Genomic DNA, 27,626 nt, shown 5'->3' with positions numbered 1-27,626 from the left:
GTTCTTGGGGTGGGGACTATATTTAATTATTTGTCGAGTGGTGATATTCAGCTGTTATCTAGTCCAGATACCTTTTATTAGTGTAGAGTAGGAGGTGCTCAAACCTGGTTTTTGAGGATTATAATCCACTTGAGTTTTCAAGATTTCTATAAGGAATATGCATTAGATCTGTTTGCATTCATCTGAATAAGTGAATGCAAGTAGATTTCACATCTATTCACTTTGAAAATCCTGAAAACCTGACTGGGTTGCGCTCCCAAGACTGAGTGCACTCCTGGGTTAAGGGGATCACACAGATAGCAGTTCTAGTATTAGCATTAAACTTACATACATAAAGTTAGGACCTCATATTCAGCGGTCCCATTAAATTCATAGGGCCACTGACGATCAGGCATAAAGATAAAATATCAATTTAACTTTGTGTAGTGACTGTGTCTTTGAATGTAAATTCCTTGTAATTTCTCATACTCATACAGAGCCTTAGGAACCCTTTTACCACACTGTGGTAATCACTAACGTGTGTCTACCGCAGTTTAAAATGGCATACCGCGGGATGCGCTGAGGTGTCCTGTGGTACTTTTGCCAGGTGTGCTCGCTACTGGTGTGGTAAATATATATATATATATATATATATATATATATATATATATATATATATATATATATATTTATTTGACTGAGGGGATGTGCCCAGGGGCAGAGAGAGTAAGCATGTCTTCCCTAGGGTTACCATATGGCTCCAGAAAAAGGAGGACGGATTGATCCAGCCAGGTTTTACTTCCATTGCTTTCAATGGAAGTAATTGAGCCAGCCGGGTTTTACTTCCATTACTTTCAATGGAAGTAATTGAGCCAGCCGGGTTTTACTTCCATTGCTTTCAAGCAATGGAAGTAAAACCCGGCTGGCTCAATCCGTCCTCCTTTTTCTGGAGCCATATGGTAACCTTAGTCTTCCCTAATTAATTAGCATAGCTAGATTGCTGCTAACCGATTAGTGCGAGATTAGCGCATGAGCTCTTACCACCTACAAAATAGGTGGCAGTAAGGGTTCACATGATCATTATTGTTAATGACTGCAAGCTTATGGCAATATTAGCACATTTTATACCCTGTTTGTGGCAATATACCAACATATTTAATTTGGTGGAGGTTTTTCGTTATCCATATGAGTAGCAACAACTTGAGTCCTGGCCGAATTAATTGATATGATACCTATTTGATTACTACCTTACTATTACATTGTTTAATTGTACTTTTCTGAACTGTAGCCTACCTACGGTTATGTGTTAGCCACATTGAGCCTACAACTAGTGGGAAAATGTGGGGTATAAATGTGTTAAATAAATAAATAAATAAAATTGCTTTGGTTATAGATTACTGAGATCTTTTCCTCCAGCAGTCTGTTTTCATTAGAGCGGGCATACGTAACCTGTGGCATGGTGGATGTTAACATTTTGTTAGGTCTATGGGTTTTCCCTTGTGTGGAATTTTAGCACACAGCCAAATCAGAAAACGGAAAATTGTCCATTTTCTAGCTACATATGGAAAAAAGTAGCCTTAGCGAGCGGGAAAGACCCACATAAGGGCGCACTAAGGCCACATCTTGTGGCAGATTTGTAAAAGGGCCCATTAATTACTAAAGCATTTTTTCCTTTTCAATTTCTATGAGAAAAACACTTAAGGCCCCGTTTACTAAGCCGTGCTAGAGGCGCGTTAGTGCTTTTAGCGTGCGCTATTAGCGCGCGCTGTGTAGGTGCTCACAATATTCCTATGGGCGCCTATACAGCACGCGGTAATTTTGTGCACATGCTAAAAACGCTAGCACACCTTAGTAAACAAGGCCCTTATGGACAGAGTGTCAGGGGCACTTTGACTTGGTTAGCAGGTGCTGCTAACTAGATAAATGCCAGTGGTAGAGATATTCATTGACACTACCTAGTTAGTGCTGTTGAATATTTCCTCTGACCACATCACCACCAATTACCTGAAATTTAAATTATTTCAGAAATCCGCCCCCCCCCCCCCCCATGATTTATTAACCACCGAGCCATGGGTAGATCATAGTTGTATACAGAGGTTTTCCAGCTAGTGGTTAGGACAGCAAAAAGGTTATTCTAAATTTATCTGGTTAGCAGTCAGAATATGGCTTTAACTAGATAGCACTTCCTGGTTGGTGCTGAATAGGGTTACCATATGTCCGGATTTACCCGGACATGTCCTCTTTTTGAGGACATGTCCGGGCAACCGGGCGGGTTTTGCCAGCCTGCCCGTTTGTCCAGAAATCCGGACAAATGGACAGATTGCTAGCCTCCCCTCCCTTTACTTACTACTGGCCTGGTGGTCTAGTGACTTCTTCCGCCTTTGGGGCAGGAAAGAGCTCCCTCTTTCCTGCCCGGAGCGCTGCCCTGCATGCATCCTTCCTGTTTGTGATCTCGGCGCCGATTCAAAATGGCCACTGAGAGTTGACGTGACCTCGCGAGACTTTAACTCTCGGAGGCCATTTTGAATTGGCGCAAAGATCACAAACAGGAAGGATGCATGCAGGGCAGCGCTCCGGGCAGGAAAGAGGGGGCTCTTTCCTGCCCCGAAGAGGTCACTAGACCACCAGGGCAGTAGTAAGGTAAGGGGAGGGGGAGTGATGGGGTGTGTGATGGGGGGAGGAGAAAATGTGACAGGGGGAGGGGTGAGGGCATGAAAGGGGCATGGTGGGGTGTGAAAGGGGGTGGGGCATGAAAGGGGCGGGACATGTGTCCTCCTTTTTGGGGGACAAAATATGGTAACCCTAGTGCTGAAAAAGGTTTCATTTTAACAACAGGAGCTAACGTTTAAAAAACACTGACCATCACAGTTACATTTCAGGAGTTTAGGAAATCACTAGTTACTAATTATCTCTTGTGTTTATCTAGGAAAGGAGTACATTGTTAGAAAAGAAAGAGTGGGTAGAAAAGGAGATCCAAAAGAAAATGGCAAACTCGGAAAGTCCTGAAAGGTCAGTTTCAGGTAGCATAATTAGATCAAACTATGGAAAATTGATTAGGTACATTGTAATGTTTTTGTTTTTTAAAGTTAGACTTTAACAATGTAGAAGTATAATTTAGCTTAAATTATGAAGTCATTGAAAAAGTATGGTTTGTGATTTGTCATAGTGTTTGCTAAAGCTTAGCTTGAGTTATCTGCAACAGGGCCCATTTTATTCCTATGGGCCCTGCTGCATATAACTCAAGCTAAGCTTTAGTAATCAACCCCCAGAGTATGGAATTACGGGCTTGATTAACCCAGATTGCTTTAGATATCTTGAAAAAAAACAGTGTAAAAAATAAAGGCAAATGTGAATAGTCTTCTTTTAGAACAGGCTTATTCAAGTGAAGTCCTTGAGGGCCTCAAACAGGCCAGGATTTCAGGATAATAAACATACATGAAAAAGAGTTGCATTCGGTGGAGGTAATGGACATGTAAATCTCTCTCATGCATATTTATAGGACTTATTATACACATATATGTTGCCTTCATCTACAGAGGGTAGATACAGGAGAAATATAAGAAATCATTTTCTAGTCAGAGGAGTGGTAGATGAACTGGTCAATTTCTCAGTGGAGATGATCAACAGGAAAAAAGTAATAGAAGCAAGAATATACTTAACCTGTCAATATCTAGGGGGGTTCCCTTTTTTTCCATTCACCCCCAGATTCTATATCTGGCGACTAGAATTCTGTACTCAATGGGGTGGTCGTAAATTCTCTCCCCGAAATGGCTGCATCTCATGGCCATTAACTTTTTTTTGGCTATTTTCACCTGCTGTGGTAAAAGGGGCCCTGGCACACGGCAAAAACGGCCACCGCTGCAAGCTCAGGGCCCCTTTTACCGCAGCTTATTAAAAGGGCCCCTAAGTGCGATACCCTGTGCTTAACCGGCCATGGCAAACCGCAAAAAGATAGGACTGACTTTTATGCAGGTACCTTGGCTGGCTAAGTACTGTATGTTGGCACTTAACCGGCCAAGTGCTGACTCTGCCCTACCTGGTTTCGCATTCAGCACTAACTGGTTAAGTGCCACTGAATATGCCCCGAACATGCAATTTAACCAGCCAAGAACTATTCCTGGCTTGTTAAATCACTTTGAATGTCAACCCCCAGGAAATTACTGTTGGGTATTAAGCATAAGGCATTTCAGTCTGTCCGTTCCTGATGCAATAGTATTCAGCTACATTATTATAAACAGTATGTGGTTATTGTTTTGTTTTCCAGTTGTATGCCTCTTAGAGTCGAGAATTCTACTTTACAGGAACAGATTTATCATTTACAGAAAGTTATTCTGTACCAGCATCAGCTCCTGCGCAATGTAATACATGAGGTAAGATATGAAGCACACGATTTGTAAAATTTTCATGGTTTTCAAGAGGAAGCTGAAAATAATATGTTCTTTGCTTTGGCTAGTTGAATATACACATTAGAAAGGAAATAAATAAATAAGTTTTATGGTATCAAATGTAACTCATTTATTTGAGTTAGGACTGCAAGCTACCTCCCCTCACTCCACCTAAGACCCTGGACTTAATTGAGTCCCTGGTGTCTAGTGGGATGGGAGCAATGCCCACTCGCTTCCGCCTTGTGTTCTTCTAAGAAACAAAATGGCCGCAGAGACCTCTAATGGTAATACTGAGATATTACCGCTAGGGTTTAGGCTGCCATATATAGGAAAAGATCAACTTCATGTTGTAGAGTCAAGTTTTTGATTTGTGGCCTTATGTTGTGAGAAGCTCTATGGCAGAAACAAGATTATTTGAATTTCCAAAACCATTTGAAATCAGAGCCATTTAGGTGAGCTTTCTAGAATGGGTGAAGGCATCTGCTTTCACGATGAGAACATTGTTTTGGATGTCTGTGTATTTGTGTGTTTTTATATTTTATGTTTTACTAGCCGTTGAGCCCGTAAAAACGGGCTCGTAAAGGAAGGGGGGGAGGGTTGAAAGGCCCCCCCCCCCCCCCCGGAGTCCCCTCCGCCACCCGGGCCAGGTACCTGGCTTCACTATTGAAAGCACCGGAACACAGCACACAGCGCATCTGAGCTGCCATCGGCCTTCCTTCTTCTCTGCGTGTGTTCTGCCCTCGTGTGACGTAACGTCGGCGAGGGCGGGACACAGGCAGGTAAGGAAGGCCAACAGCAGCTCAGATGAGCTGTGTGCTGCGTTCCGGCGGTTTGAATAGTGAAGCCAGGTACCTGGGCCGGGTGGAGGGTGGGCGGCGGCGACTCCGGGTGGGTGGGGGGAGCGGTAGCGGCAAACCTGGGGGGGGGGGAGCGGTGGCGACAGCGGTTCCCTCACTCACAGGTGTGCAGGTTCCCTCTCTGTCATGCCCCCGTCATCACGTATTGACGCGGGGGTGGAACAGAGAGGGTCTCTACTGCGCATTTGCGAGTGAGTACGCCTCTTGCCATTTATATGTTTGATTGTGAATGTTTTGTTATACTCTACTTAAAAAAACCAAGTCATATGTGAAGGTTATAAATATGTTAAAATGAAATGCAATAAAATATAGAAGGTTGGGGCAACAGTAAATAAATGGAAGGGGGACTTCAGAAAATCTTGCTTCAGGAAGCCTGTGTCTGAGTTTTCTGCCTATGGCAAGAGGGAACAACCAGGGCTGCAAAGACCAGAGGAAGGAGATAATGTAGGGTTTCCCCCTCCCCCCTTTTACCTATAAAGAAAGTTAAGGGTAATTGAGGTTCTTCGCCTGGGAAAAAAAAACCCCTGCTTTTAACACTACTGTGAAGCCTGTGACCAGTGCTGAGAAAGAGCACTAGGGGAGAGTATCACAGTACTGATTGACTGAGGGGCAACATAGGCACCTGCGCGTGCCCAATGCACGTCAATTTGGAGTTACCACCTGGCTACCACGTGGCCCAGACAGTAATTTCATTTTTAACATGAGTCCGCTACGTATGTCTGAAAAATACTTGTTATTTTCTGATGCGTTGAAAAAATTGAGCAGTAATTGGCATTTGGCACACTACACCATTACCGTCTAGTACCGCGTGAGACCTTACTGCTGTCAATGGGTGACGGTAAGATCTCAGACCCAAAATGGATGCGTACCTATTTTTATTTTGCCACACTTCCATTTTCGGCAAAAGTTTTTAAAAGGCATTTTTTTACAGGCGCGCTGAAAAATGAATTTGCACGCACCCAAAACACGTGCCTACACTAGCACACGTCATTTTTCCGCACACCTTAGTAAAAGACCCCTGAGCATTTTAGCAGTAATTTAGAGTAGGGCTGCATTTCAGTTAAAATTTTAATCACATGTAATTGTGCGATTAAAGGCATGTTTATTTTTGTTTATTTTTTCACAACTGCAACTCCTTCTGACTCTGGGCAACTCGCTTAACTCTCCATTGCCCAGAGTCACAAGAAGCTGCAGTGGGGAAAAGTTTAATAACTAACATACCTTTAATATCACAATTACAAATTTTAATCAAAATGCAGCCTTAAATAAAGAATAAAAAGTAATGAAAAGATAAGAAATACAAAATACAAATTGATAAATTACAAATTAAAAAATCTATAAACAGCCTTACAGTTCTCACAGCTTACTTCAGAAAAATGGCCCTACTTTAGAGTAATTTCCCAGGGTTCAAAGAACCCACTATAGGAAAGAAAGTACTAAATGTGTTTTTTCCAGAACCAGGAAGGAGCGTGTCTGGAGAAGAGATACCTTGATAGAGGAGCATGTGAGATAAAAGAGGAGAGGTATAAGAAGAAGTCCACCATGAAAGAGTACTTGAGATGACTAAGGAGTAACCATTGTTTCACTGTTTTGTCATTTTGAGGTCCTTTTACTAAAGGTTTGCTGCGCGGCAACCCAGAACTACCGCCAGTCCAATGTGGGTGCCGACAGTAGTTCCACCCCTAGTGCGTGCCATTTCCAGTGCCAGCAGAAATATTTACAAAACAATATCCACAGGGGGTTACCTGGTGATAATCAGACAATATCACGCGCTGCCTGGTTACTACTGGGTTAGCGCAGGAGCTCTTATCGCCACCTCAATGGGTGGCAGTAAGTGCCCCCTTTGAAATGGACGCATGGCAAGTGCAAACTTACCACACAGCCATTTTTTTGTTCGGTCTTTTTATCCACTGCGATAAAAAGGGCCTTGTCACGTGGCAAAAATGGCCACCGCCAAGCTTAGTAAAAGGGCCCCCTAATTTTCTAATTTGTTTGTGATGTGTAAAAGATGAACAGCTTTATTGTAATAGTAATTTATCATCCAGAAAATTATATTTTTAATGATAATTGAGCAAGTGGTATGGAAAATGGGCTTTTTTTAAAGAGAGCGAATATCAAGGCAGAGAGAGGGAGGGCTGTGAGAAGAGCTTGAGTGACATCTTCTCATGGTAGGGCATTGAAACAGATGCCTGCCACTACCCATCAGGAACTGTACACAATGCTGTGTAGCCTTTGGAGCTGTCATTTTACTCCAGTTCCCTAAATGCAGAGTGATGCACTTAAGATGCAAAAATCCAAAAGAGATATACCGGATAGGAGGGGAGAGATTGGTAAGCTCGCCTCAGGAGAGGGACCTTGGGGTGATGGTGTCTGAGGATCTGAAGGTGACGAAACAACATGAGAAGGCAGTGGCCGTTTCCAGAAGGATGTTAGGCTGCATAGAGAGGGGTATAACCAATAGAAGAAAGGAGGAGTGGAGGAGTGGCCTAGAGGTTAGGGTGGTGGACTTTGGTCCTGGGGAACTGAGGAACTGAGTTCAATTCCTATTTCAGGCACAGGCAGCTCCTTGTTAGTCTGGGCAAGTCACTTAACTCTCCATTGCCCACATGTAAGCTGCATTGAGCCTGCCAAGAGTGAGAAAGCATGGAGTACAAATATAACAAAAAAAAAAAAATCATTGAATTGTGTTCAGTTTTTGAGGTCTTATCTTACTAAGGATGTAAAAAGACTTGAAAATGGTCTGGAATTTGCGTTGCAGGACGTATGAGGAGATACTTACTTACCTGAACATGTATACCCTGGAGGAAAGGAAAAACAGAAGTGATATTATACAGACATTCAAATATTTGAAAGGTATTAACAAACCTTTTCCGGAGATGGGTGAAGGTGTTAGAACTAGAGGACATGAATTGAGGTTGAAAGGGGCAGACTCAGGAATAATGTCAGGAAGTATTTTTTCAGAGAGAGGGTGGAAAATACCTGGAATGCCCTCCTGTGGCAGGTGTTGGAGATGAAAATGGTAACGGAATTCAAAAACGCATGGGATAAACACAAAGAAATCCTGTTTAGAAGGAATGGATCCAAAGAAGCTTAGCAGAGATCAGGAATCAAAACCGGTAATTGGGAAGCAAAGCCAGTACTGGGCAGATTTCTAGGGTCTGTGCTCTGATCATGGTTAGACAGATTCAGCTCCTGCTTCAGAAGTTAGAGAACAAGACCAGTGGTAGGCAGACGTCTAAGGTCTGTGCCCTGATCGTGGCTGAATAGATATGGATGGAATGGAGTGGAGCTGTACAGGGGCTTCAACGTTACCTTCGGAAATTTTTAGAACAAGGACAATGCTGGCCAGACTTCTATGGTCTATGCCCTGAAAATGGCAAGGATAAATCAAGACCAGGTATACATATGAAGTATCACATACCATATGAAATGAGTTTATCTTGTTGGGCAGATGGATGGACCGTACAGGTCTGCCGACATCTACTATGTTACTATGATATATTTTATTATTGTAAATAATAAATGCATTCCATAGAAAATGTACAAAGGCTACAGAATTGGCAAAAGCAATACCATATAAATAAAATAATAAATTTGCATACACTAATACATTTTTGGAAAGAAGTAAGGAAAGCTTTAAATAAGAAACATGTCTTGTTAAAAATGCATTTTACAAGCAGATATTTATATGCCTATTTTCTTGACACATGGCCCGGTGTGAACATCAAAATAAATCTTAGTATATTTTACTTTTCTACATTGGAAATGTTCTGGACTGTTAGCATAACAGAGCTTATTTTATATGAAACCACTGTTTCTACTGATAAAAAGTCACATCTGCCAGTCAATAATAGCCACAAAGTCCTGGCCCAAGAAATATTAATAGACTTCAGGTCCACAGTATAAAGCATCCTCTAGAGGTCTGTAAAGGAAGTCAAGTCAGCCTTGAAGCCTGCGCTGAGACCTCTCAAATTCAAAGAGCAGAATCCCATTGATGTAACTTTCACTGAGCCATTTGGTCTCTCTGTGTTTAGCCTCAATTTTTTTGTGTTACTTCTTTAATCTATCATTGATGTAATATTCTTTTAGGTAAGAATCTTTCAGCATTTGTTGTATGATTGTATGTCACCTTATACAAAGGGAATCCATCAGAAAAAAATTTATACATGTAGGATGGCTTAACTTATTGTATAACTAGGAAAAAATGCCCGTTTCTGAGCGCAATGAAACGGGCGCTAGCAAGGGGCCCCCTCCCTCCGTCCCTCTGAGCTACTTGCCTTGTTCGGGGTTCGCGTCGCTGTGTGTGGGGAGGTTTTTATTTTTTTTTTGCTGCGCCTCCGTGGCCGTGCCTGTGATGTTTCCGTTTCGGCCCTCGAGTGTCATAGCTCCGCCCTTGATGTCGTGACGTTTTGACGCGAGGGCAGTGCAGACACTCCAGGGCACACCGGATATCTCGGGCGCCTCAACTTCCGTGGAGGCTTCAGAACATTGGGGTTGCCTTTTATATACTACTACTTAGCATTTCTATAGCGCTGCCAGGGTTACGCAGCGCTGTACAAGTTTAACACGGGGAAGGACCGTCCCTGCTCAAAAGAGCTTACAATCTAAAGGTTACAAACTATGTAGTCAGTGTAGGTATCAAGAGTGGGGAAGGTGGTTATGCGCCAAAAGCAAGGGAGAAGAGATGGGTTTTGAGTAAGGACTTGAAGATGGGCAGGGAGGGCGCATGACGTATGGACGTATAGAGAGAGATATGCTCCAAGGCAGATGAGCCTACGGTGAAATAGAATTTACAGATCAAAGAAAAATCTCCACAGATGCATAAATGCAAGAATTTTCTTGTATGAGACCATTACCCTGCATATTAACCCACATATTTTAGAAGCCGTGAGCACATAGATTAAATCTAATTTTATAGATAGAATAGAAATAGGCTGACATTTGAGAGTAAAGAGAAGGGCAACCAAGGATGCATAAGTTCATTGAATGGACCGAAACATTTAGCAATTTGTAAATTAAGGACTTGATATTCAGAAAATAAAAACCTGAGCTCCTAAATTAGGATCCTAAATTTCTACCATATTTTCGTCCAGACTTAGAAGCCAAAGGCGTCATTTCGGTAAAGTGGTACCAAATGTTATGCGTAACAAAGGGGTGCACTTAGCGCCAAATCTATAATGGCTATGGGGCACATCAAAGCATATTATAGAATAGCAGCATGAATCCACTTTGGTGCACCTAATGGTAGGCGCAGTCACTTATACCATGTCAGTGGCTGGCATAAGTGGGTGTGTTTTGCACTGCACTCAACTAATAGTATTTTATAAGCTACACGTGTCGCTAGGTGACATGCCCATGCTAATGCCCTCCTTGTAGTTATGTGCTTGTGATATTGGAACACTCTCCCTGATATTCAAACTGTGGGAGGCAGTCCGTTTAGGTTCCGCGATCGGCGCCGACCCTGGATATTCAATTGCGGGCTGTTTCCAGTGACCGGCATTGACTATCCTGGGGTTTTCTGGACTGTTCAAACTTAGGAGCCCATTTACTAAGCTGTGGTAAAAGGGGCCCTGCATTAGCAGCAGTGGCCATTTTTGCCGCTCGTCAGTTCCCTTTTTACCGCAATGGATAAAAAGGCCAAAAAATGTAATTGCCTTGTGGTAGGTTTGCACTTGCCATGCGGCCATTTTTGGAGGGGGACTTACTGCCACACATTGAGGTGGCAGTAATGAGTCCTGTGTTAACCCGGCAGTAATTCCCGTCTCCCCCCCCCCCCCCCCCCCGGGAAATATTTTTTTTAAATATTTCCACTAGCACCAGAAATGGTGCATGCTGGGGGTGGACCTACAAATAGTCACCCACATTGGGCTGGCAGTGGTTCCAGGTTGCCGCACGACAAGCCTATTGCCATGCGGCAACCCTTTAGTAAAAAAGTGAATATTCACCGCTGGCTGTCCAAGTTTATAGCGGCCAAAGATAGGACTGCTATTTAGGCAGTTCGATTTGGCTGCTAAACATCCAGCCTTCATGGATAGCCGGCTATATCATGCAATATAGATGGTTATCTGCTATGTACTAACCGTGAATATTCAGCAGAAATAAGAGGCGGTCTTCCACTAAATATTAGCAGTTAGCCGGCTAAGTGCTATTTAACTGGCCAGGAGCCATTTCTGGCCGGTTAAATAGCGCTGAATATCAGTTGGACTGTTTATAGAATAGCATCTACATGCATGAATGCCAGTAAGTGATATCATTTACGCACATAGGTGCGTCTATTCTATAAATTAGTTCATGTACTTGGTGCCTAAGTTTAGACACCCCTTATAGAATTGCCCTTCATGTTTTCAACTGAAAATTTATCTTACGTTTGGAGCTTAAGATTTAAGCTTATAAAAGTAGCCCTGCCATTCATTTGCCTAGATTTATAAGCCCAGAAGGCAATTCTATAACAGTGTAACCCTTATTTAAGCACACAGAAGGTGCCCATGTGGCATCTATTTATTAAAGTAAAGTAAGAATCTACTTTCCTTTATAGAATACTAGCGTAACTGGGTTTAATATGCCTATCAGGATAGGCATGAGCATTTATGCAAGCCATAGAACTATGTAAACGATTGCACCTAAATGCCAGAGATATGTGCATACAGTATTCTAAAAGTTATGGCAGAAATTCTATATATGGCACCTAGAAAATCCACAAAGGAAACATTTCTGCCTAAGCGTGTTCTATAAGGGGCCTATATTTAGGTGCGGTATATAGAATACTCTTAATTGATATCCTAGCGTCTAAAACTACACACCTCCATTTACACTAATGAAAATGTGGAGTAAATCTCCACGTGTAGATTTATGTACACTGGGCCATATTCTATATCTATGCACGTAAACTTTGGAATGCCCATGAAACACCCATTTTCCTTCCCAGAGCCACGCCCCTTTTTGCCTGCATGCATTAGAATTTAGGCACAGTGCATTACAGAATATGCTTAGCAAGTTATGTGCTAAATTCTAATTATTGCCAGTTAGTGCTCATTATTGATTGTTAAGAGCTGTTAACAATGCTGATTGGTTTGGTAAGCCAAGTTAAACGCATTGTTACAGAATATATTTGGGTTTTGGCGTGGACTGCTAGGCATTCTATATAGGAATATATGCATACATAGGAGCTAATTTGCCTAATCAGAAGAGGAAGCTAGTTTCATATTTTTATTCTTTGAAACACAAAAGGAGATTCAAACCTATATTTTCAAGGAATATTTTTTGCAGACAGCCTAATTTCAATCACTGCATACTGCTAGCAGAAACAAATGACTTAGGTATATTTAGACTATGTACTATCCTTTCGGAATTTAGACCATCTAGAGATTTAAAAAATAAACATGCTATTTTAAATTCTGTCATGACTGTGATTGTGACCCCACTTTCGGACTCACCTTGTGTTCCAGTGGTCAGCTTCAGAGGTGGCTCCAGTCTGTTCTTTCCTTGCACTGTTGCCTATGCTACCACTTCTGTGTTTCAAGCCTCACTCTGGCATTCAGTGTGTTCCAAGCCTCTTTCTTGTAGTCATTACATCATCAGTGAAGGCCTTCATAAGGAAGATGAGGACATTCATTCAGGGCCTTTGCATCACCAAAGATCTCCAGGTTTGTTGGTATGCTTGTGTAGCACTTCTGCCTTGTTTCCTAGTTGGTGTGCTTGTGTAGCACTTCTGCCTTGTTTTCTAGTTGGTGTGCTTGTGTGGCACTTCTGCCTTGTTTCCTAGTTTGTGTGCTTGTGTAGCACTTCTGCCTTGGTTCTTATATGCTTGCCTGGGTATTAGGATTAGTAATTCTGTCTTGGTTGTTGACTGTTTGTCTATATCCTAGGGTTAGCACTTCTGTCGTGGTTATTGCCTGTTTGATCTGTTGTTTGAATCTCAATGGCTGTGTGGCACAGCCTTGCTCCTTTGTGTGGCTTCCTTCAACCCTTTCAGTGGCCATGTGCCCCATTCTCGAGTTGCTTCTTTGTGTGGCTTCCCTTACCCTAGTGGCAGTGTGGCCCTGCCTAGTGTTCTGCCTAGTCTGCCTTGCTTAGTGTTCTGCCTAGTCTGCCTTGCCTTGAGTCTTCCTAGTCTGCTTCTGCCTGTGTGCAAGTGCCTTCTCTTTTGCCTTTTTCCGTAGTGCTTGGGTTCCAGTTCGGCCTTGCGGCCCGTATAAGAGGGCTCTGGTGTGCACGGGTTTCAGTTCAGCCTTTGTGGCCCGTTTGAGTGTCTTTCTTCTAGCTTTACTCAGCTCAGTTCCTGTGTACCCCGTTCCTGCCTGTGTGCTTCTTGCACTTCTAGTCTTTTCCAGTCTTGCCTAGTCAAGCTCAGTTCCTGTGTACCCCGTTCATGCCTGTGTGCTTCTTGCACTTCTAGTCTGTTCCAGTCCTGCCTAGTCAAGCTCAGTTCCTGTGTATCCTGTTCCTGCCTGTGTGCTTATTGCACTTCTAGTCTGTTCCAGTCCTGCCTGTTTAGTCCAGTCCTGGTTGGAGGGTTTGCCTGCTGCTGCTGTTCATCGGCAGTGCCCAAGAGATCATGTTTTCCCTGAGGCCATGACAGTTTGCAGAGGCCCCTGAGGTCGTGACACTATCCTTGATTTCACTGGAAGTCAGTGCAGCCTCTTCAACAAAGGAGATACCTTCTCAAACTTATTTATCCTAAAAATCAACCTCACTGAGGTATTTTGCAGTAATTGTAATTTTTTTCGCTGAACTGTACCCCACAATATAGAGAGAAAAATCAATACTTCTAAAACTTTGTAAACTCAATGATGAGCGAATTGCCCGTAGCTGTCTTAAAAAATAATTTTTTAGTCCAGTTATTTATATGGGTTTCAAATGTAAGTTTTAAATTTACAATAATCTTCTAAAATTCTAGACTTATCCTCAGTGTTTAAAACTTATATTTCACTGAATCATTTATCAGTTTACAGTGAATTACAAAAGAACAGATACAAGAGAATGGAAGAAGAAAGGAGGATAGACGAGAAAGGGCAAATAGATAACATCCACCTGAAGGAGTTAGCAGAAAGACAGGAAAGCAGATGAGAGAAACCGGGACCAACATAATTGGAAAAATAAAATGCCCAGACATTTGTTGTAGATAGAAGTGTTTTTATTTAAATTTAGCTTTGGGAAATGTGCATCATGGATGTCTTTGTATTTTGTTCAATAGAAGAGGAAATGCATTTCTGGTTTTATTTCTCCAGTGGTGCAGTTCATGCCAAATTTGACTTTTGGGGTTTCCCAGTTCAATTTTTGTTTTTATATTACTATTTCTAACTTGTGATCTGTATTTGGTGAGGGTTTTTCTGTGCATAGGCACATATATTTTATAAGAGGAGGCATAATGCTGGATCATGGAATGATAGAAGGGAAGGGGAAATGCTGAGGTTGGGGGTGGGATTGGGGGCAGAGATGGGGGTAGGGTTAAGGGTGGAAATTGCCCCCCTAAAAAAAGGGCATTCTGCTGTCCCTGTCAAATCTATCTAAATAATCCAAAAAGAACCACCTAAGATCTCAGTCTGACAATTAGACCCTGATGTACAAAACTTACTGTGCTAGGAACATCCAATTTTAACTGGTTCAATCCAGTTTAATATGCACGTAATTCAGTGAGTAATGCGAAAAGTGGTCCTGCGTGGTTTTTACTGTTCGAGGTAGCAGCCAACAAGAATCATATGCAAATGTATTACAAAGAGCTGATTAGTATTTAAATGTGCATTCTGAGTGATGAACAGCCATTTCCAAATGATGCACAGGAAGGAGTGCCAACCTTTAACGAGGAAATTTTTACAGGAGGTCAGGAGCTGTTGTACCATGACGGTGGCTTCTCAGCAGAGCAATCTGCTGTCATATTTAAATAGTATTTGCACGTGTGTGTGCCCCGCACATAACAGCACTGTGAAGAAGTTGTCTTGGAACAAAAAAACCACATTGATGAGGCGTGCCCATGGCACCCATAGTTTTGAAAAAAAAGCTACACACAGCTTTCATACATGCACATAAAAAAATAACCCCCCCCCCCTGGGGGTGTGAAAGTTGGTGTGGAACCTCAGAGAAAGAAACTTTCATGGCCCTTGTAGTTTATTGCTTATATGCATGTATGAAAGCCATGTGTAGCAGTGGAGTGCCGTGGAGGTGCATCCATGGCACACATGTGCATAGCATCAACGCTTAGCGAGTGACTGTCCTACGCATGCGCTGCCACTTTCCCTACTGAGCTGCTTCCTGTAATTGTGAGCAGCTCATTTGCATGAGATTTCCTTTGAGCATCGTTTCCTATTTCAAACTCGCTAACTTTTACCAGAGATCTAAAATCAAAGGGGTTTTTTCGGGGACTTTTATTCACCGGCGCCTTAATCTGCATGAAGGAAGGCACAGAGGAGCTCCTTTGGTTTGCCCTTCTTTGGAATTAAGCAGAATAATAGTCTTTAAAATTCAAAACTAGAACATTCCCCACATGCATTATCGCCCTAATTCTCTACAGTGATACCTCGGTTTTCGTTGATAATCCGTCCGAAAACAATCAACAAAAACCGAAACAGACGAAAACCGAGGCAATTATTTCCATATGAATCAATGTAAATCCAATGCGCAGAAGAACGCGTGGGTTGCCCTTTGTTTTCACAAAATTAGCAGCGAAAACCGAGGCAACCAACAAAATCCAAGACAAATATTTCACTGAAAAAATCTACGAAAACCGAAACCGACGATAACCGAAGTCAACGAAAACCAAGGTTTCACTGTATATGGACATGTGCCCAATTTGCACACACAATTTAATTGACAAACAAGCCAAATAGTAATGATAATTAGGTATTAATAATCAATTATCAACACTAATTGGCATAAATTTAAATTTGCACACCCATCTTTAGGCACCAGGATTTGTGTTTAAATTTTGTGCGTGTATCCAAAAAGGGGGGCATGGCCATGGGCAAATTGGGGGCATTCCTGGAATTTGCATGCAGTTTTATAGAATAATGGAGATCTGTGCCTAACTTAGGCATGAGAATTTACACCAAGTTTTACTTGGTGTAAATCCTCACGCCAAACAGTATTCTAGAAACAGCACCCAACTTACAGAATAGCGCTTAGTGCTATCTTTTATCAGCTTCAATTTTTTGGCGCCATGTACAGAATTCAGTCCTATACTTTTAACTAAATGCAGGGCAAATAGTACTCCTGCATATTAATCAATACACAGTCCAGCCTATACTGAGCCTTACTCAGTGAAATTTGGAGCACCTTCTGGACACGTCCATGAAGTATGTGCTTACTGTTACTCTATGATTTTGGATATATTTCATTACAATATTGGCATATATTCATGTATATATGCAAATATATACCAAAATTCTGCCAAAAAAAACTGTTCAGTAAATATGGGCGTATCTTATATAGCGTGTATTTTACAAGTAGGCATACACACGAGCATAGTCCAGATGAATCATGGGTGAGACTCACACTTATGTGTGTAACTTACAGTAAGTAATGCACATACAGTACTACAAGAACAGAAACACACATACACTGACACCAGCTCTACAGTTCGCATAACTGTTCACATCAAACGTATAGCTGCATATTTTCACAGTTACACTAATATTCTATAAAGGAAAGGAGGTGCCTATCCTGCTTATTTTCGAAAGGAGAAAAACGCCCATGTTCGGGAGATGGCGTCCGTTTCCTGTGGGCGGCCAAATCGGTATAATCGAAAGCTGATTTTGGTCATCTTCAACTGCACTCCATAGTGGGAACGAATAAAGTTGATGAGGGCGTATTGGAGGCGTGGTGAAGGTGGTACAGGGGCGTGGTTATCGGTCGAGCAGAGATGGGCGCGCTCGGCCGATAATGGAAAAAAGAAAGGCGTTTTTAGCGAGAATTTAGGACACTTTTTTTGGACCCTTTTTTCTCACGAACAGGTCCCAAAAAAGTGCCCTAAATGACCAGATGACCACCAGAGGGAATCGGGAATCACCTCCCCTGACTCCCCCCCAGTGGTCACTAACCCCCTCCCACCAAAAAAAACCCACTTGCAAAAACCTTATTTCCCAGCCTCTATGCCACCCTCAAATTTCTTACCCACCTCCATGACAGCAGAATGTGTTCGATCCTCTCACAGCCTTTCCCTGGGTCAGATGTGGCTCTCGGGTGCACTGCAGGGTCACATCAGCATTGCATTGTGGTGGGTGTAGGGTATTGGGCTCTGTGATTTCACTAGCTTGTGTTACAGTCTCACGATGTTGGTAGTTGGTAGGCTCTTCTCCCATGGTGCTTTTCCCCCTGCCTACTGGGTCAGAGTGTGCCCTGTTTTGTTTCTGGTAGTCCACGAGGTAGTGGCCATTTTTGTAAGTCCGTTTTAGATCCCTTTCGTGTGTTAGCCACGTTACAGCACTTAGTTCTTACCTTGAATGTTGCTGAAAGAGGGCATTGTACACCATTCTGCCAGCTCTGAGCTACTGCTAATCTCAGTACCAGGGAGACTCGTTGCCAGTGGGGCACAACCTCTGATCTGCAGTTAACTGTGAGTAAACGAGCTTATTGAAATAAAGGACGTTTTCAGCGAGATTAGTCCTACGGTGTGAACTGCTGTGCCAAGGTTATACAGCAGCAACAAGTCCTGTCCCTGGAGCGGTTTTAGTGGGTAATGCAGTGCACTTCAGGCAGGCGGACCCAAGCCCATCCCCCCCTACCTGTACCACTTGTGGTGGTAAATGGGAGCCCTCTAACCCCCCCAATCCCACTGTACCCACATGTAGGTGCCCCCCTTCACCATTAAGTGCTAAGGTAATGGTGTTGAGTTGTGGGGAGTGGGCTTTGGGGGGGAATTGCGGGTCTCAGCACCCAAGGTAAAGGAGCTATGCACCTGGGACGTAATTTAATGTTTTTTCCTATTTTTTAAAAGTGCCCCCTAGGGTGCCCGGTTGGTGTCCTGGCATGTGAGGGGGACCAGTGCACTACGAATCCTGGCCCCTCCCACGACCCAAAGCCTTGGATTTGGTCATTTTTGAGCTGGGATGCTTCGGTTTCGATTATCGCTGAAAAATGAAAACGCCCAGCTCAAACAAATGCCCACATCTCAAAAACGCCCACATCCAATGCATTTGCCTGGCACAAACCATATTTTTGAAACTAAAGATAAATGTCCATCTTTTTCGAAAATACGATTCGGCCCACCCCTTCACGGACCTGTTCTCGGAGATGGACGTTCTTACACATGGGCGTTTGTGTTCGATTATGCCCCTCCACGTTTCTTTATAGAATAGGCTCCTAGCAGGTGACCATCAATCCCTTGTGGCTTGAGGATCAAAAAAGCAAGACTCAGTTTTCAAAGCTTGGTGGAGAGGTGTGGTAGCCGTGTTAGTCCACTCCTAAAGGTTATCAATAGAAATCAAACAAAATAAAACATGGAAAAGAAAATAAGATGATACCTTTTTTATTGGACATAACTTAATACATTTCTTGATTAGCTTTGGAAGGTTGCCTTTCCCATCTGACGAAGAAGGGCAACCTTCGAAAGCTAATCAAGAAATGTATTAAGTTATGTCCAATAAAAAAGGTATCATCTTATTTTCTTTTCCATGTTTTATTTTGTTTGATTTCTATTGATAACCACAAAGCTTGGTGGTAAACTGCTAACTCCAAAAGGAATTACTGCTGAAAAAAGAAGTAGCATAATAATTTATCTTTGGAACCATAGTACATGTTGAAAGCTATTGCTAATTTATCTCATTTTAGACTGAAACACTGAACAATGAGCTACAAAGACAGGATCAAACTATTGATGATCTGAAAAGTAGAATTGTGGCACTTGAAACTCAGGTAAGGGAATGATTATTTTTTTCATTTAATTTTATTATGAAATGGCAAGTGTGGATAATGTTACAGCTTAGTTCAAGTTCACCTTCTATCACTGACACTTTCTGTGATTTAGGATGAGCCACTTAAGGGCCTATTTTCTAAACTGTGACAAAAGCACCTAGTAACACACACTACTGCAATGTGTTCAGTGTTCTGTTCTCTAAGACCTTACACTCGTTACTGAATTCTGCATTAAAGAAACTACATTTATACATGCAAAGAATGTGCATTACTGTGTGTTTCCTAAATCCCAAATCAAATTACAACTGAAGAGGTACAGTTGAAGATTGTATCAAACAGCATCATGAATGCAGATGTTTGCTTTAATATGATCTGTATAACATTTAAATGACCTGATTACCAATTCTTGGTAAATGAGCTGATTAAAATTCTTCACATTTTAATCAGCTCATTTAAATATTAATGCAAATATTTAATGGAAAAGGAAAACATTTTTGTTAAGATCAATGCATGAATGCCTCCAACAATGTAGCATTTAGTGTGTGGGAGGGGGAGGGAGGAACCAGGAATAATGTCAGGAAGTACTTTTTCAAGAAGAGGGTGATAGATACCTGGAATGCCCTCCCATGGGAAGTGATAGAGATGAAAATGGTAACAGAATTCAAAAAATATATGGGACAGGAATCCTGTATTGAAAGAAAATGGAATGGAATCAAATGAACTTAGCAGTGCTTAGATGGCAACTCCAGTAATTGGGAAACAAAGCCAGTGCTGGGCAGACGTCTAGGGTCCGTGCCTTGATCATGACTGGACAGCTCTGGATGGTCTGGAATGGAGCTTCAATGACAGCTTCAGTAGTTGGAGAACTAGGCCAGGACTGGGCAGACTTCCATGGTCTGGCAAAGACAAATCAAGATAAGGTATGCATATTGTACGGAGGTTGGATGGTCTAAGCAGCTCAGGAGGAGGTATGGGGCCAGACTACATTCCCCACAAGGCCCTGAAAGAAGGGATCAGGGTGGTAGGTCCCAAAACCCGGTATGGCCCCCACGTGGAAGGTAGGGGGAAAAGGACTGGAAAGAGCAGCTGCTATGGCAGGCGAGGGCCAGAAGGGGGAGCAGGGATGACAAAGCTCAATACCCTTGAGTTAGAAATCAGTACAAGATTCCTTCCACCTGGGAGGGGGAGGAGGTCTCCAACCAACAGCCTAGCAGAGAAGCAGAGTTAATGGAGTGCTTGGAGGAAGGAGAGGCTGGAGAGACCAACACACCAGGTTTGGAGGAGCCAGTTGACATGGACTGTAATTGTACTTTGGGGCAGAGTTGCAGGGACTGAAGGCAGTGGGTAGTCACAGGAGTCAATTAGCTGTGTTGTGGGCGGTGTACTGCCATTCTGCAACCACCCAAGCGGAAAGACTTTTAAAACTGAAACCCAGGCTGTTGAACTGGGGGAGAACTTGGATTTAAAGGGAAGTTTTTTTCTTGTTGCTTTATTTTGGAAACTGAATGGGACTTTAACCCCCTTGAACTGAGATTTTGTGGAGGAGGGGAAATAAACTGTTTGGAACTAAAAGCTGTGTTGTCTGGAAGGACTTTGTTTGTGGACTGCTGAAGGGAGCCTACCACCCCTGAAGGTTTGCTACCGGGATTACAGTTATTACAATATGTAGTATGCATCATAACATGCTATGAGTTTATCTCATAGGCAGACTGGATGGACCGTACAGGTCTTTATCTGCCATCATCTACTATGTTATTATGTAATTGTATATAGCTTTCTCCCCATTTAAAGCATATGGAAAATGACTCTTGTATACTCCTACGCAGTTTGTGTTGTGTAAAATGTAGATTCACAAAAGGTTGTGCCTGCTTTTATGCAATCTGCATGTAAGCATTCTTTGTAGATAGCTTGGGTAGAGCAATGATATAATCTTGTATTTTTTAAAATATGCACAGTGGCTTAGCCAAGGGGGTGGGGGGCTGGGAGGCCTGTACTCCTCCCATTTTGGTCTCAGCCCTCTCCCCCAAATTGTGTATCATCCCTTGCAATGTCTGACAAGATCCCCAAGCCCCATCAGTGGAAGAGGCCCTCTGGTGGCCCAGTGTTTGGAGTCGGTGGCACCTTCCACTGTTCGGTTTAATCAGGTTCATTTTATGTAATGTAGTGCCTTACAGTGGGGGAAATAAGTATTTGATCCCTTGCTGATTTTGTAAGTTTGCCCACTGACAAAGACATGAGCAGCCCATAATTGAAGGGTAGGTTATTGGTAACAGTGAGAGATAGCACATCACAAATTAAATCCGGAAAATCACATTGTGGAAAGTATATGAATTTATTTGCATTCTGCAGAGGGAAATAAGTATTTAATCCCTCTGGCAAACAAGACCTAATACTTGGTGGCAAAACCCTTGTTGGCAAGCACAGCGGTCAGACGTCTTCTGTAGTTGATGATGAGGTTTGCACACATGTCAGGAGGAATTTTGGTCCACTCCTCTTTGCAGATCATCTCTAAATCATTAAGAGTTCTGGGCTGTCGCTTGGCAACTCGCATCTTCAGCTCCCTCCATAAGTTTTCAATGGGATTAAGGTCTGGTGACTGGCTAGGCCACTCCATGACCCTAATGTGCTTCTTCCTGAGCCACTCCTTTGTTGCCTTGGCTGTATGTTTTGGGTCATTGTCGTGCTGGAAGACCCAGCCACGACCCATTTTTAAGGCCCTGGCGGAGGGAAGGAGGTTGTCACTCAGAATTGTACGGTACATGGCCCCATCCATTCTCCCATTGATGCGGTGAAGTAGTCCTGTGCCCTTAGCAGAGAAACACCCCCAAAACATAACATTTCCACCTCCATGCTTGACAGTGGGGACGGTGTTCTTTGGGTCATAGGCAGCATTTCTCTTCCTCCAAACACGGCGAGTTGAGTTCATGCCAAAGAGCTCAATTTTTGTCTCATCTGACCACAGCACCTTCTCCCAATCACTCTCGGCATCATCCAGGTGTTCACTGGCAAACTTCAGACGGGCCGTCACATGTGCCTTCCGGAGCAGGGGGACCTTGCGGGCACTGCAGGATTGCAATCCGTTATGTCGTAATGTGTTACCAATGGTTTTCGTGGTGACAGTGGTCCCAGCTGCCTTGAGATCATTGACAAGTTCCCCCCTTGTAGTTGTAGGCTGATTTCTAACCTTCCTCATGATCAAGGATACCCCACGAGGTGAGATTTTGCGTGGAGCCCCAGATCTTTGTCGATTGACAGTCATTTTGTACTTCTTCCATTTTCTTACTATGGCACCAACAGTTGTCTCCTTCTCGCCCAGCGTCTTACTGATGGTTTTGTAGCCCATTCCAGCCTTGTGCAGGTGTATGATCTTGTCCCTGACATCCTTAGACAGCTCCTTGCTCTTGGCCATTTTGTAGAGGTTAGAGTCTGACTGATTCACTGAGTCTGTGGACAGGTGTCTTTCATACAGGTGACCATTGTCGACAGCTGTCTGTCATGCAGGTAACGAGTTGATTTGGAGCATCTACCTGGTCTGTAGGGGCCAGATCTCTTACTGGTTGGTGGGGGATCAAATACTTATTTCCCTCTGCAGAATGCAAATAAATTCATATACTTTCCACAATGTGATTTTCCGGATTTAATTTGTGATGTGCTATCTCTCACTGTTACCAATAACCTACCCTTCAATTATGGGCTGCTCATGTCTTTGTCAGTGGGCAAACTTACAAAATCATCAAGGGATCAAATACTTATTTCCCCCACTGTAGGTTTGGCAAGTATAGACATGCTAAAATAACATTGTATACTTTTTTTCTTTTTTTACAGAATAGAGAACTTAAAGACAATGTAGAATATTGGTCCATTCATTCCAAGTTAAAAAATTCAAAAGCAGTTTCTGTAAAGTAAGTTCCTTTGCAACTATCACTATACTAAGCTGTTTGTACTATACTTCAAATTTTAGTTAGTCTTCCAACCATATATTTCAGTTGTGCCTCATTAACTATTTCTTTTTCAGCATCACTTTTATTCCAAAATTTGAAGAAGGTATTTATACCCAGCCATTCTGAAAAGATAATGAATACGATAGGCCTTATCCCCCGGATTCTATATAGGGCGACTTAAATTGCGTGCACAAATCCAGTTATTATAGATTTTTGCATGCAACTTAATTAGCTTAACAAGCCAATCAACACAATCATACTTAACCAATTATTGACACTTATTGGCATTAATTAGAATTTATGCGCATAACTGTCTAAGCATATTCTATAAACTGATGCACATAAATTATTAGACGTGGATCTGAAAAGCAGGCATGGCCATGGGAAGGGCCCGGGCGGGTCATGAGCATTCCTTTAATTTACAGGCAGTGTTATAGAATACTAGTAAAAGAGGCCCGTTTCTGGAGCAAATGAAACGGGCGCTAGCAAGATTTTCCTCCCCAACACCCCCCCCCCTTCTCCCTCCCTCCCTACCTACCTACCTACCTACCCCTTCGTCGTTCTGACACCATTGCTTCGCACTTCCTGAACACACCGTATGCCATTGCTCCGCCCCCGACGTCATCACGTTTGATGTGAGGGCAGGGCCCCGAGACGGCGATTTTGGTGGCTTCACCACCACGAACCCTTCGAACCCGTTTTGATGACGGAAGTGACGTCAGTGTCTTCAGAACGTTGAGGGTGAGTTTTATTATATAAGATGCCTGTTCTGTGCATAATGTAGGTGTCGGTATTTACACCAGATTTTCATTGGCATAAATGGCCACGACTAAATATAATCGCAGAAAATGGACACCTAGGTGTATTTTTTTGCGCCAATTTTTTAAGCATGATATATAGAATGTAGCCCTATATTCCTAAAAAGCTGAACTCCTAAATTTAGGAACATAGTACCAAAATTTGTCCCCTATTTTTAAGCCTATCGGTAACTTATTGAGCGGTATATGTATGTATTTTATCTGTTCTGTTTTGATTTTATAGTAGTTAGTGTATTTCATATTTATATTTTATAAATTTTTGCATACTTATAAGGGCTTTGTACGTTTTTTTTTGTCATTGTGTTATTGTATTTTCAGCTGATATTGGTTTTAACATATTCCTTCTATATATATATATTTGTTGTTTAATTTGTTTGTATGTTTTATTTAATTTTTTATAGCCCCTGATGCATCCCTGCTGGGCGAAACATGGCCTGTGTCAGGCAGTATACTCTATATACAATTTTATTAAGTCTGTTTACGTTTACTACTGATCTGCTTCACTGTTTTCCACCTGGGGAGATCAGGACATATAGCTGCTCACAAGCCATCAAATATAACTTTTCACAGGGCTTCAGCAAAAAGATCTCTCTCTCTCTCTCTCTCTCTCTCTCTCTCTCTCTCTCTCTTTTCCCTGGCTGAAACTGGATGCAAAACCAGTAACTCCTGGGTAACTTCAAACTCCAGGCCAATCAGAGACCAGAACAACAACATTTGAAAATAGCTGGCCACATAACTTCAGGCACTTCCTCTTTATCTGCGTTAACTAAAGAGGGAAAGGTCAGGTCTCTGTAACAACTTTAAGCATAAACATGCACCACCTGCTGGCCAAAATAGAGAAATGCATATACAGGAAAATATCAAAACAATTTTCACAGGCTTAAAAACCCACTGTTCTGTCACAGTATTGTTCAGCCTTTTCATGATGATTCTTCTCAACCGACATTCCTCTATACTCTCATAATCCCTACTTAGACTACTATAATACTTTGTTCAGGGTTATCTTCATTATGCCAGCTTCAAACAGTACAAAATATGGCTTTCTAGACCCTTACAAGAACTAAGTGATTTGATTGTATAACACCTCTCTTTATCCTTTACCATTGACTTTCTATCACTTAATTGCATACAATTTAAGATTCTTACCCTCAAATTCAGTACTCACTACCATGGTACACATTCCTACCTTGTGGCTCTTTTCCATTCCTTATGTCCCACCTAGACTCCTTTGTTCTCTGAATGATCCTTGCTTGCAAATTCCCTCCCCAAGGAATGCTATGCTAGAATGAACCATCTTTCTGGAATGCCCTCCCTTTCCAAGTTCACTTAGAAATATCATATCCTGCCTACCTCCACAGGCAGGGTTGAGCCCCCTCTTTTGAGGCAGTTGACGTTGGAAGAATCGGGACTCCAACCGCCGGGAACCGGAATGCTCGCTCTAGGTGGTCGGGGTGAACGATTAGACCTAAGCGCTGAGGGAGTGTCTCTAAGCCCTCCCTCTTTGATGGCACCTCCAAGACCAGGACGAGAGGTGACGGGCGCGAGTGAACAGCGCGCTGAATCCGGAAGTCGGTCCTCAATGACTGGATGTGGAGACCCCGCGGCCGCGTCGACGCCAGTGCAGTTACCAGCTTCGACAAGAATTTTGTCTGAAAGAAGCCCTGGGGAATCGCCCTTGAATCTTGGAGTTATGAAACCAGCTACCGTCACGATGGAATCTATATGGGAAGCAATCCAAAGATTGAATACCAGCTTGCAGCAAATTTCAGGTACTTTGTCTGGTGCTGTGGTGGACATAAAGAGTTTACAATCTGATTTGCAACTGAAAAATGCAGAACAAACTATAAAAATGGAGAATTTTGATAAAGAAGTGAAAACAATCAATTCCTCAATAAATGTTCTAATGAGAGATAGTAATTTCCAACAACGCAATGTGGAATATTTAGAAAATCAAATGAGGGCTAACAATTTACGTTTCCTTAATTTTCCTAAAAGCCCAATGGTTCCAGCAATCGACATGCTTAAGAAATACCTTAATGAAGTATTAGGTATACCCCCTGAGATGTACCCTCCGATTACTCGAGCAATGTATATTTCTGGAGCACAAGGGAAATCATTGCCTGTTAACTCTCAAGATGATCTGAATATAGCAGAACTCTTAGAATCCTCATTAGAGACTATAACAGAAAGAACTACGTTATGGGTTTCTTTTGCTCTGCAATTAGATCGTAACAATATTTTCAAACTCTTTTTCCGCCACATTAATTCACCATTCTTTGGCTCAAAAATTCAAGTATTTCCAGACTTTTCCCGAGAAACTCAAAGGAAGAGAAAACAATTTTTGTTATTAAAAGAGAGTTTTGCGTGTAGGTGGGACCTTTACGTTAAGGTTCCGATGTAAATGTTATATTTCCTTGAATTCAGTAAATTATGTTTATTTTGACCCAGAGAAGTTAAAAGCATTTATTGTAACAAAAGAATAATACTGCACTAATCTTGGATTGTAGAGCATTATACCTGCTAGAGATATTCCTGGTTCTGTCTGCTTGAGTAAGAAGTAATTTACTTTGATATACATGAGGTTAATGTTATTTTCCTGTTCTTGGATCAACAATTGGGGACTAAAATCTTTTTCTCTTTTCCTTTAAATTGTGAGTTTTTCAGTAATATTATTATTTGATGTGTGTGATTTATGTTATTGCATAAATGTAACGTTGGAATGATCAAAAAAAAAAAAAAAAAAATGAAATATCATATCCTAAATTTCATACAGCATATTGATTGAGTAACTGAAGAGATAGATGCTGATCACGATAAAGAGATGATTTATATTCTAGGGGGTGAAGAGGGAATGAGAGAGAGAGAGGCTATGAAGCGGCTTTGTTTCTGAATCCAGGTTGGAGGGGTGCAACAGATTACCCACAAGAAATAGGGTCTCTGGAGATGACCTGTAGTATCAAGGGTTATAGCACCTAATTTTCTTGCCAAATACTATTCCAGGTGTATACACACTTAGCATTTAGGCATGAGCACTTATGCCAGCCATAGAGTCGAAGATATGCAGGTAAATTATAGCATGTGTTGCTCCCTTGCAATTACGTGCTATGTAGGTTATATGAGTATTTGTAGTATAGCGCTTAGAGCAAATTTTGGCATTTATGCATATATGTGCACACACATGTGCATAAATGTCATTATTCTAAACATGTATGTGTGTAATAGGTGCCTTTTAATGTTATAAAATTACCCTTTAATATCCGTAGTGTAGGGTGCATTAGGCGGATTTCAACACAACACAACCAATGATCATACTGGACAATATACAATCTTCATCCCTCCCATCCTCATGGTGCCTGATACATACCTACCTCAATTCAACCCCAATATAACCTGTATTTGTTAACAACTGACTGGCGAACGCCTGTACGGTACTATGTAAGCCACATTGAGCCTGCAAATAGGTGGGAAAATGTGGGGTACAAATGTAACAAATAAATACATAAATAGATATGGTGTCTACTGGAGAGGAGGACTTTATTTCCTCAGCATCCTGGAATGCTCAAATACACAAGCTAGAACATAGCCTCTCCTGCACTGGACAAGATATTTTTGAGGCGATTTGGCTCTCCTCACTGACATTGATTTGAGGGGTCATGGATTTGATATACCACTTTTCTGGGAGTACAACCAAAGCGATTTAAATATGTTATGTTCTTGTCCTGCCCTAAAGGTATTTCAAGGGCCTTAGTCCGGGCCTCAGCAGCAGCTGCTTACCTTTCTTGATGCAAACATCCGGGTTGG

General features: G+C 42.2%; 1 protein-coding gene across 6 annotated transcripts in view; it reads left to right on the top strand.

The window, feature by feature from the left end:
• The window catches only part of CCDC68 (coiled-coil domain containing 68), a 113,888-nt gene that overhangs the window by 81,820 nt on the left and 4,442 nt on the right, over positions 1–27,626 (top strand). For all 6 annotated transcript variants that reach the window (XM_030192969.1, XM_030192972.1, XM_030192966.1 and 3 more), the window contains 4 exons: positions 2,906–2,988; positions 4,244–4,349; positions 18,983–19,066; positions 22,892–22,968. In XM_030192969.1, the coding sequence (XP_030048829.1) occupies positions 2,906–2,988; positions 4,244–4,349; positions 18,983–19,066; positions 22,892–22,968 (350 nt within the window). The remainder of the gene's footprint in view (positions 1–2,905; positions 2,989–4,243; positions 4,350–18,982; positions 19,067–22,891; positions 22,969–27,626) is intronic.

Source organism: Microcaecilia unicolor, chromosome 2 (genome assembly GCF_901765095.1).
Source record: "Microcaecilia unicolor chromosome 2, aMicUni1.1, whole genome shotgun sequence".
Lineage (NCBI taxonomy): Eukaryota > Metazoa > Chordata > Amphibia > Gymnophiona > Siphonopidae > Microcaecilia > Microcaecilia unicolor.
This window is presented reverse-complemented; position numbering and strand designations above follow the sequence as displayed.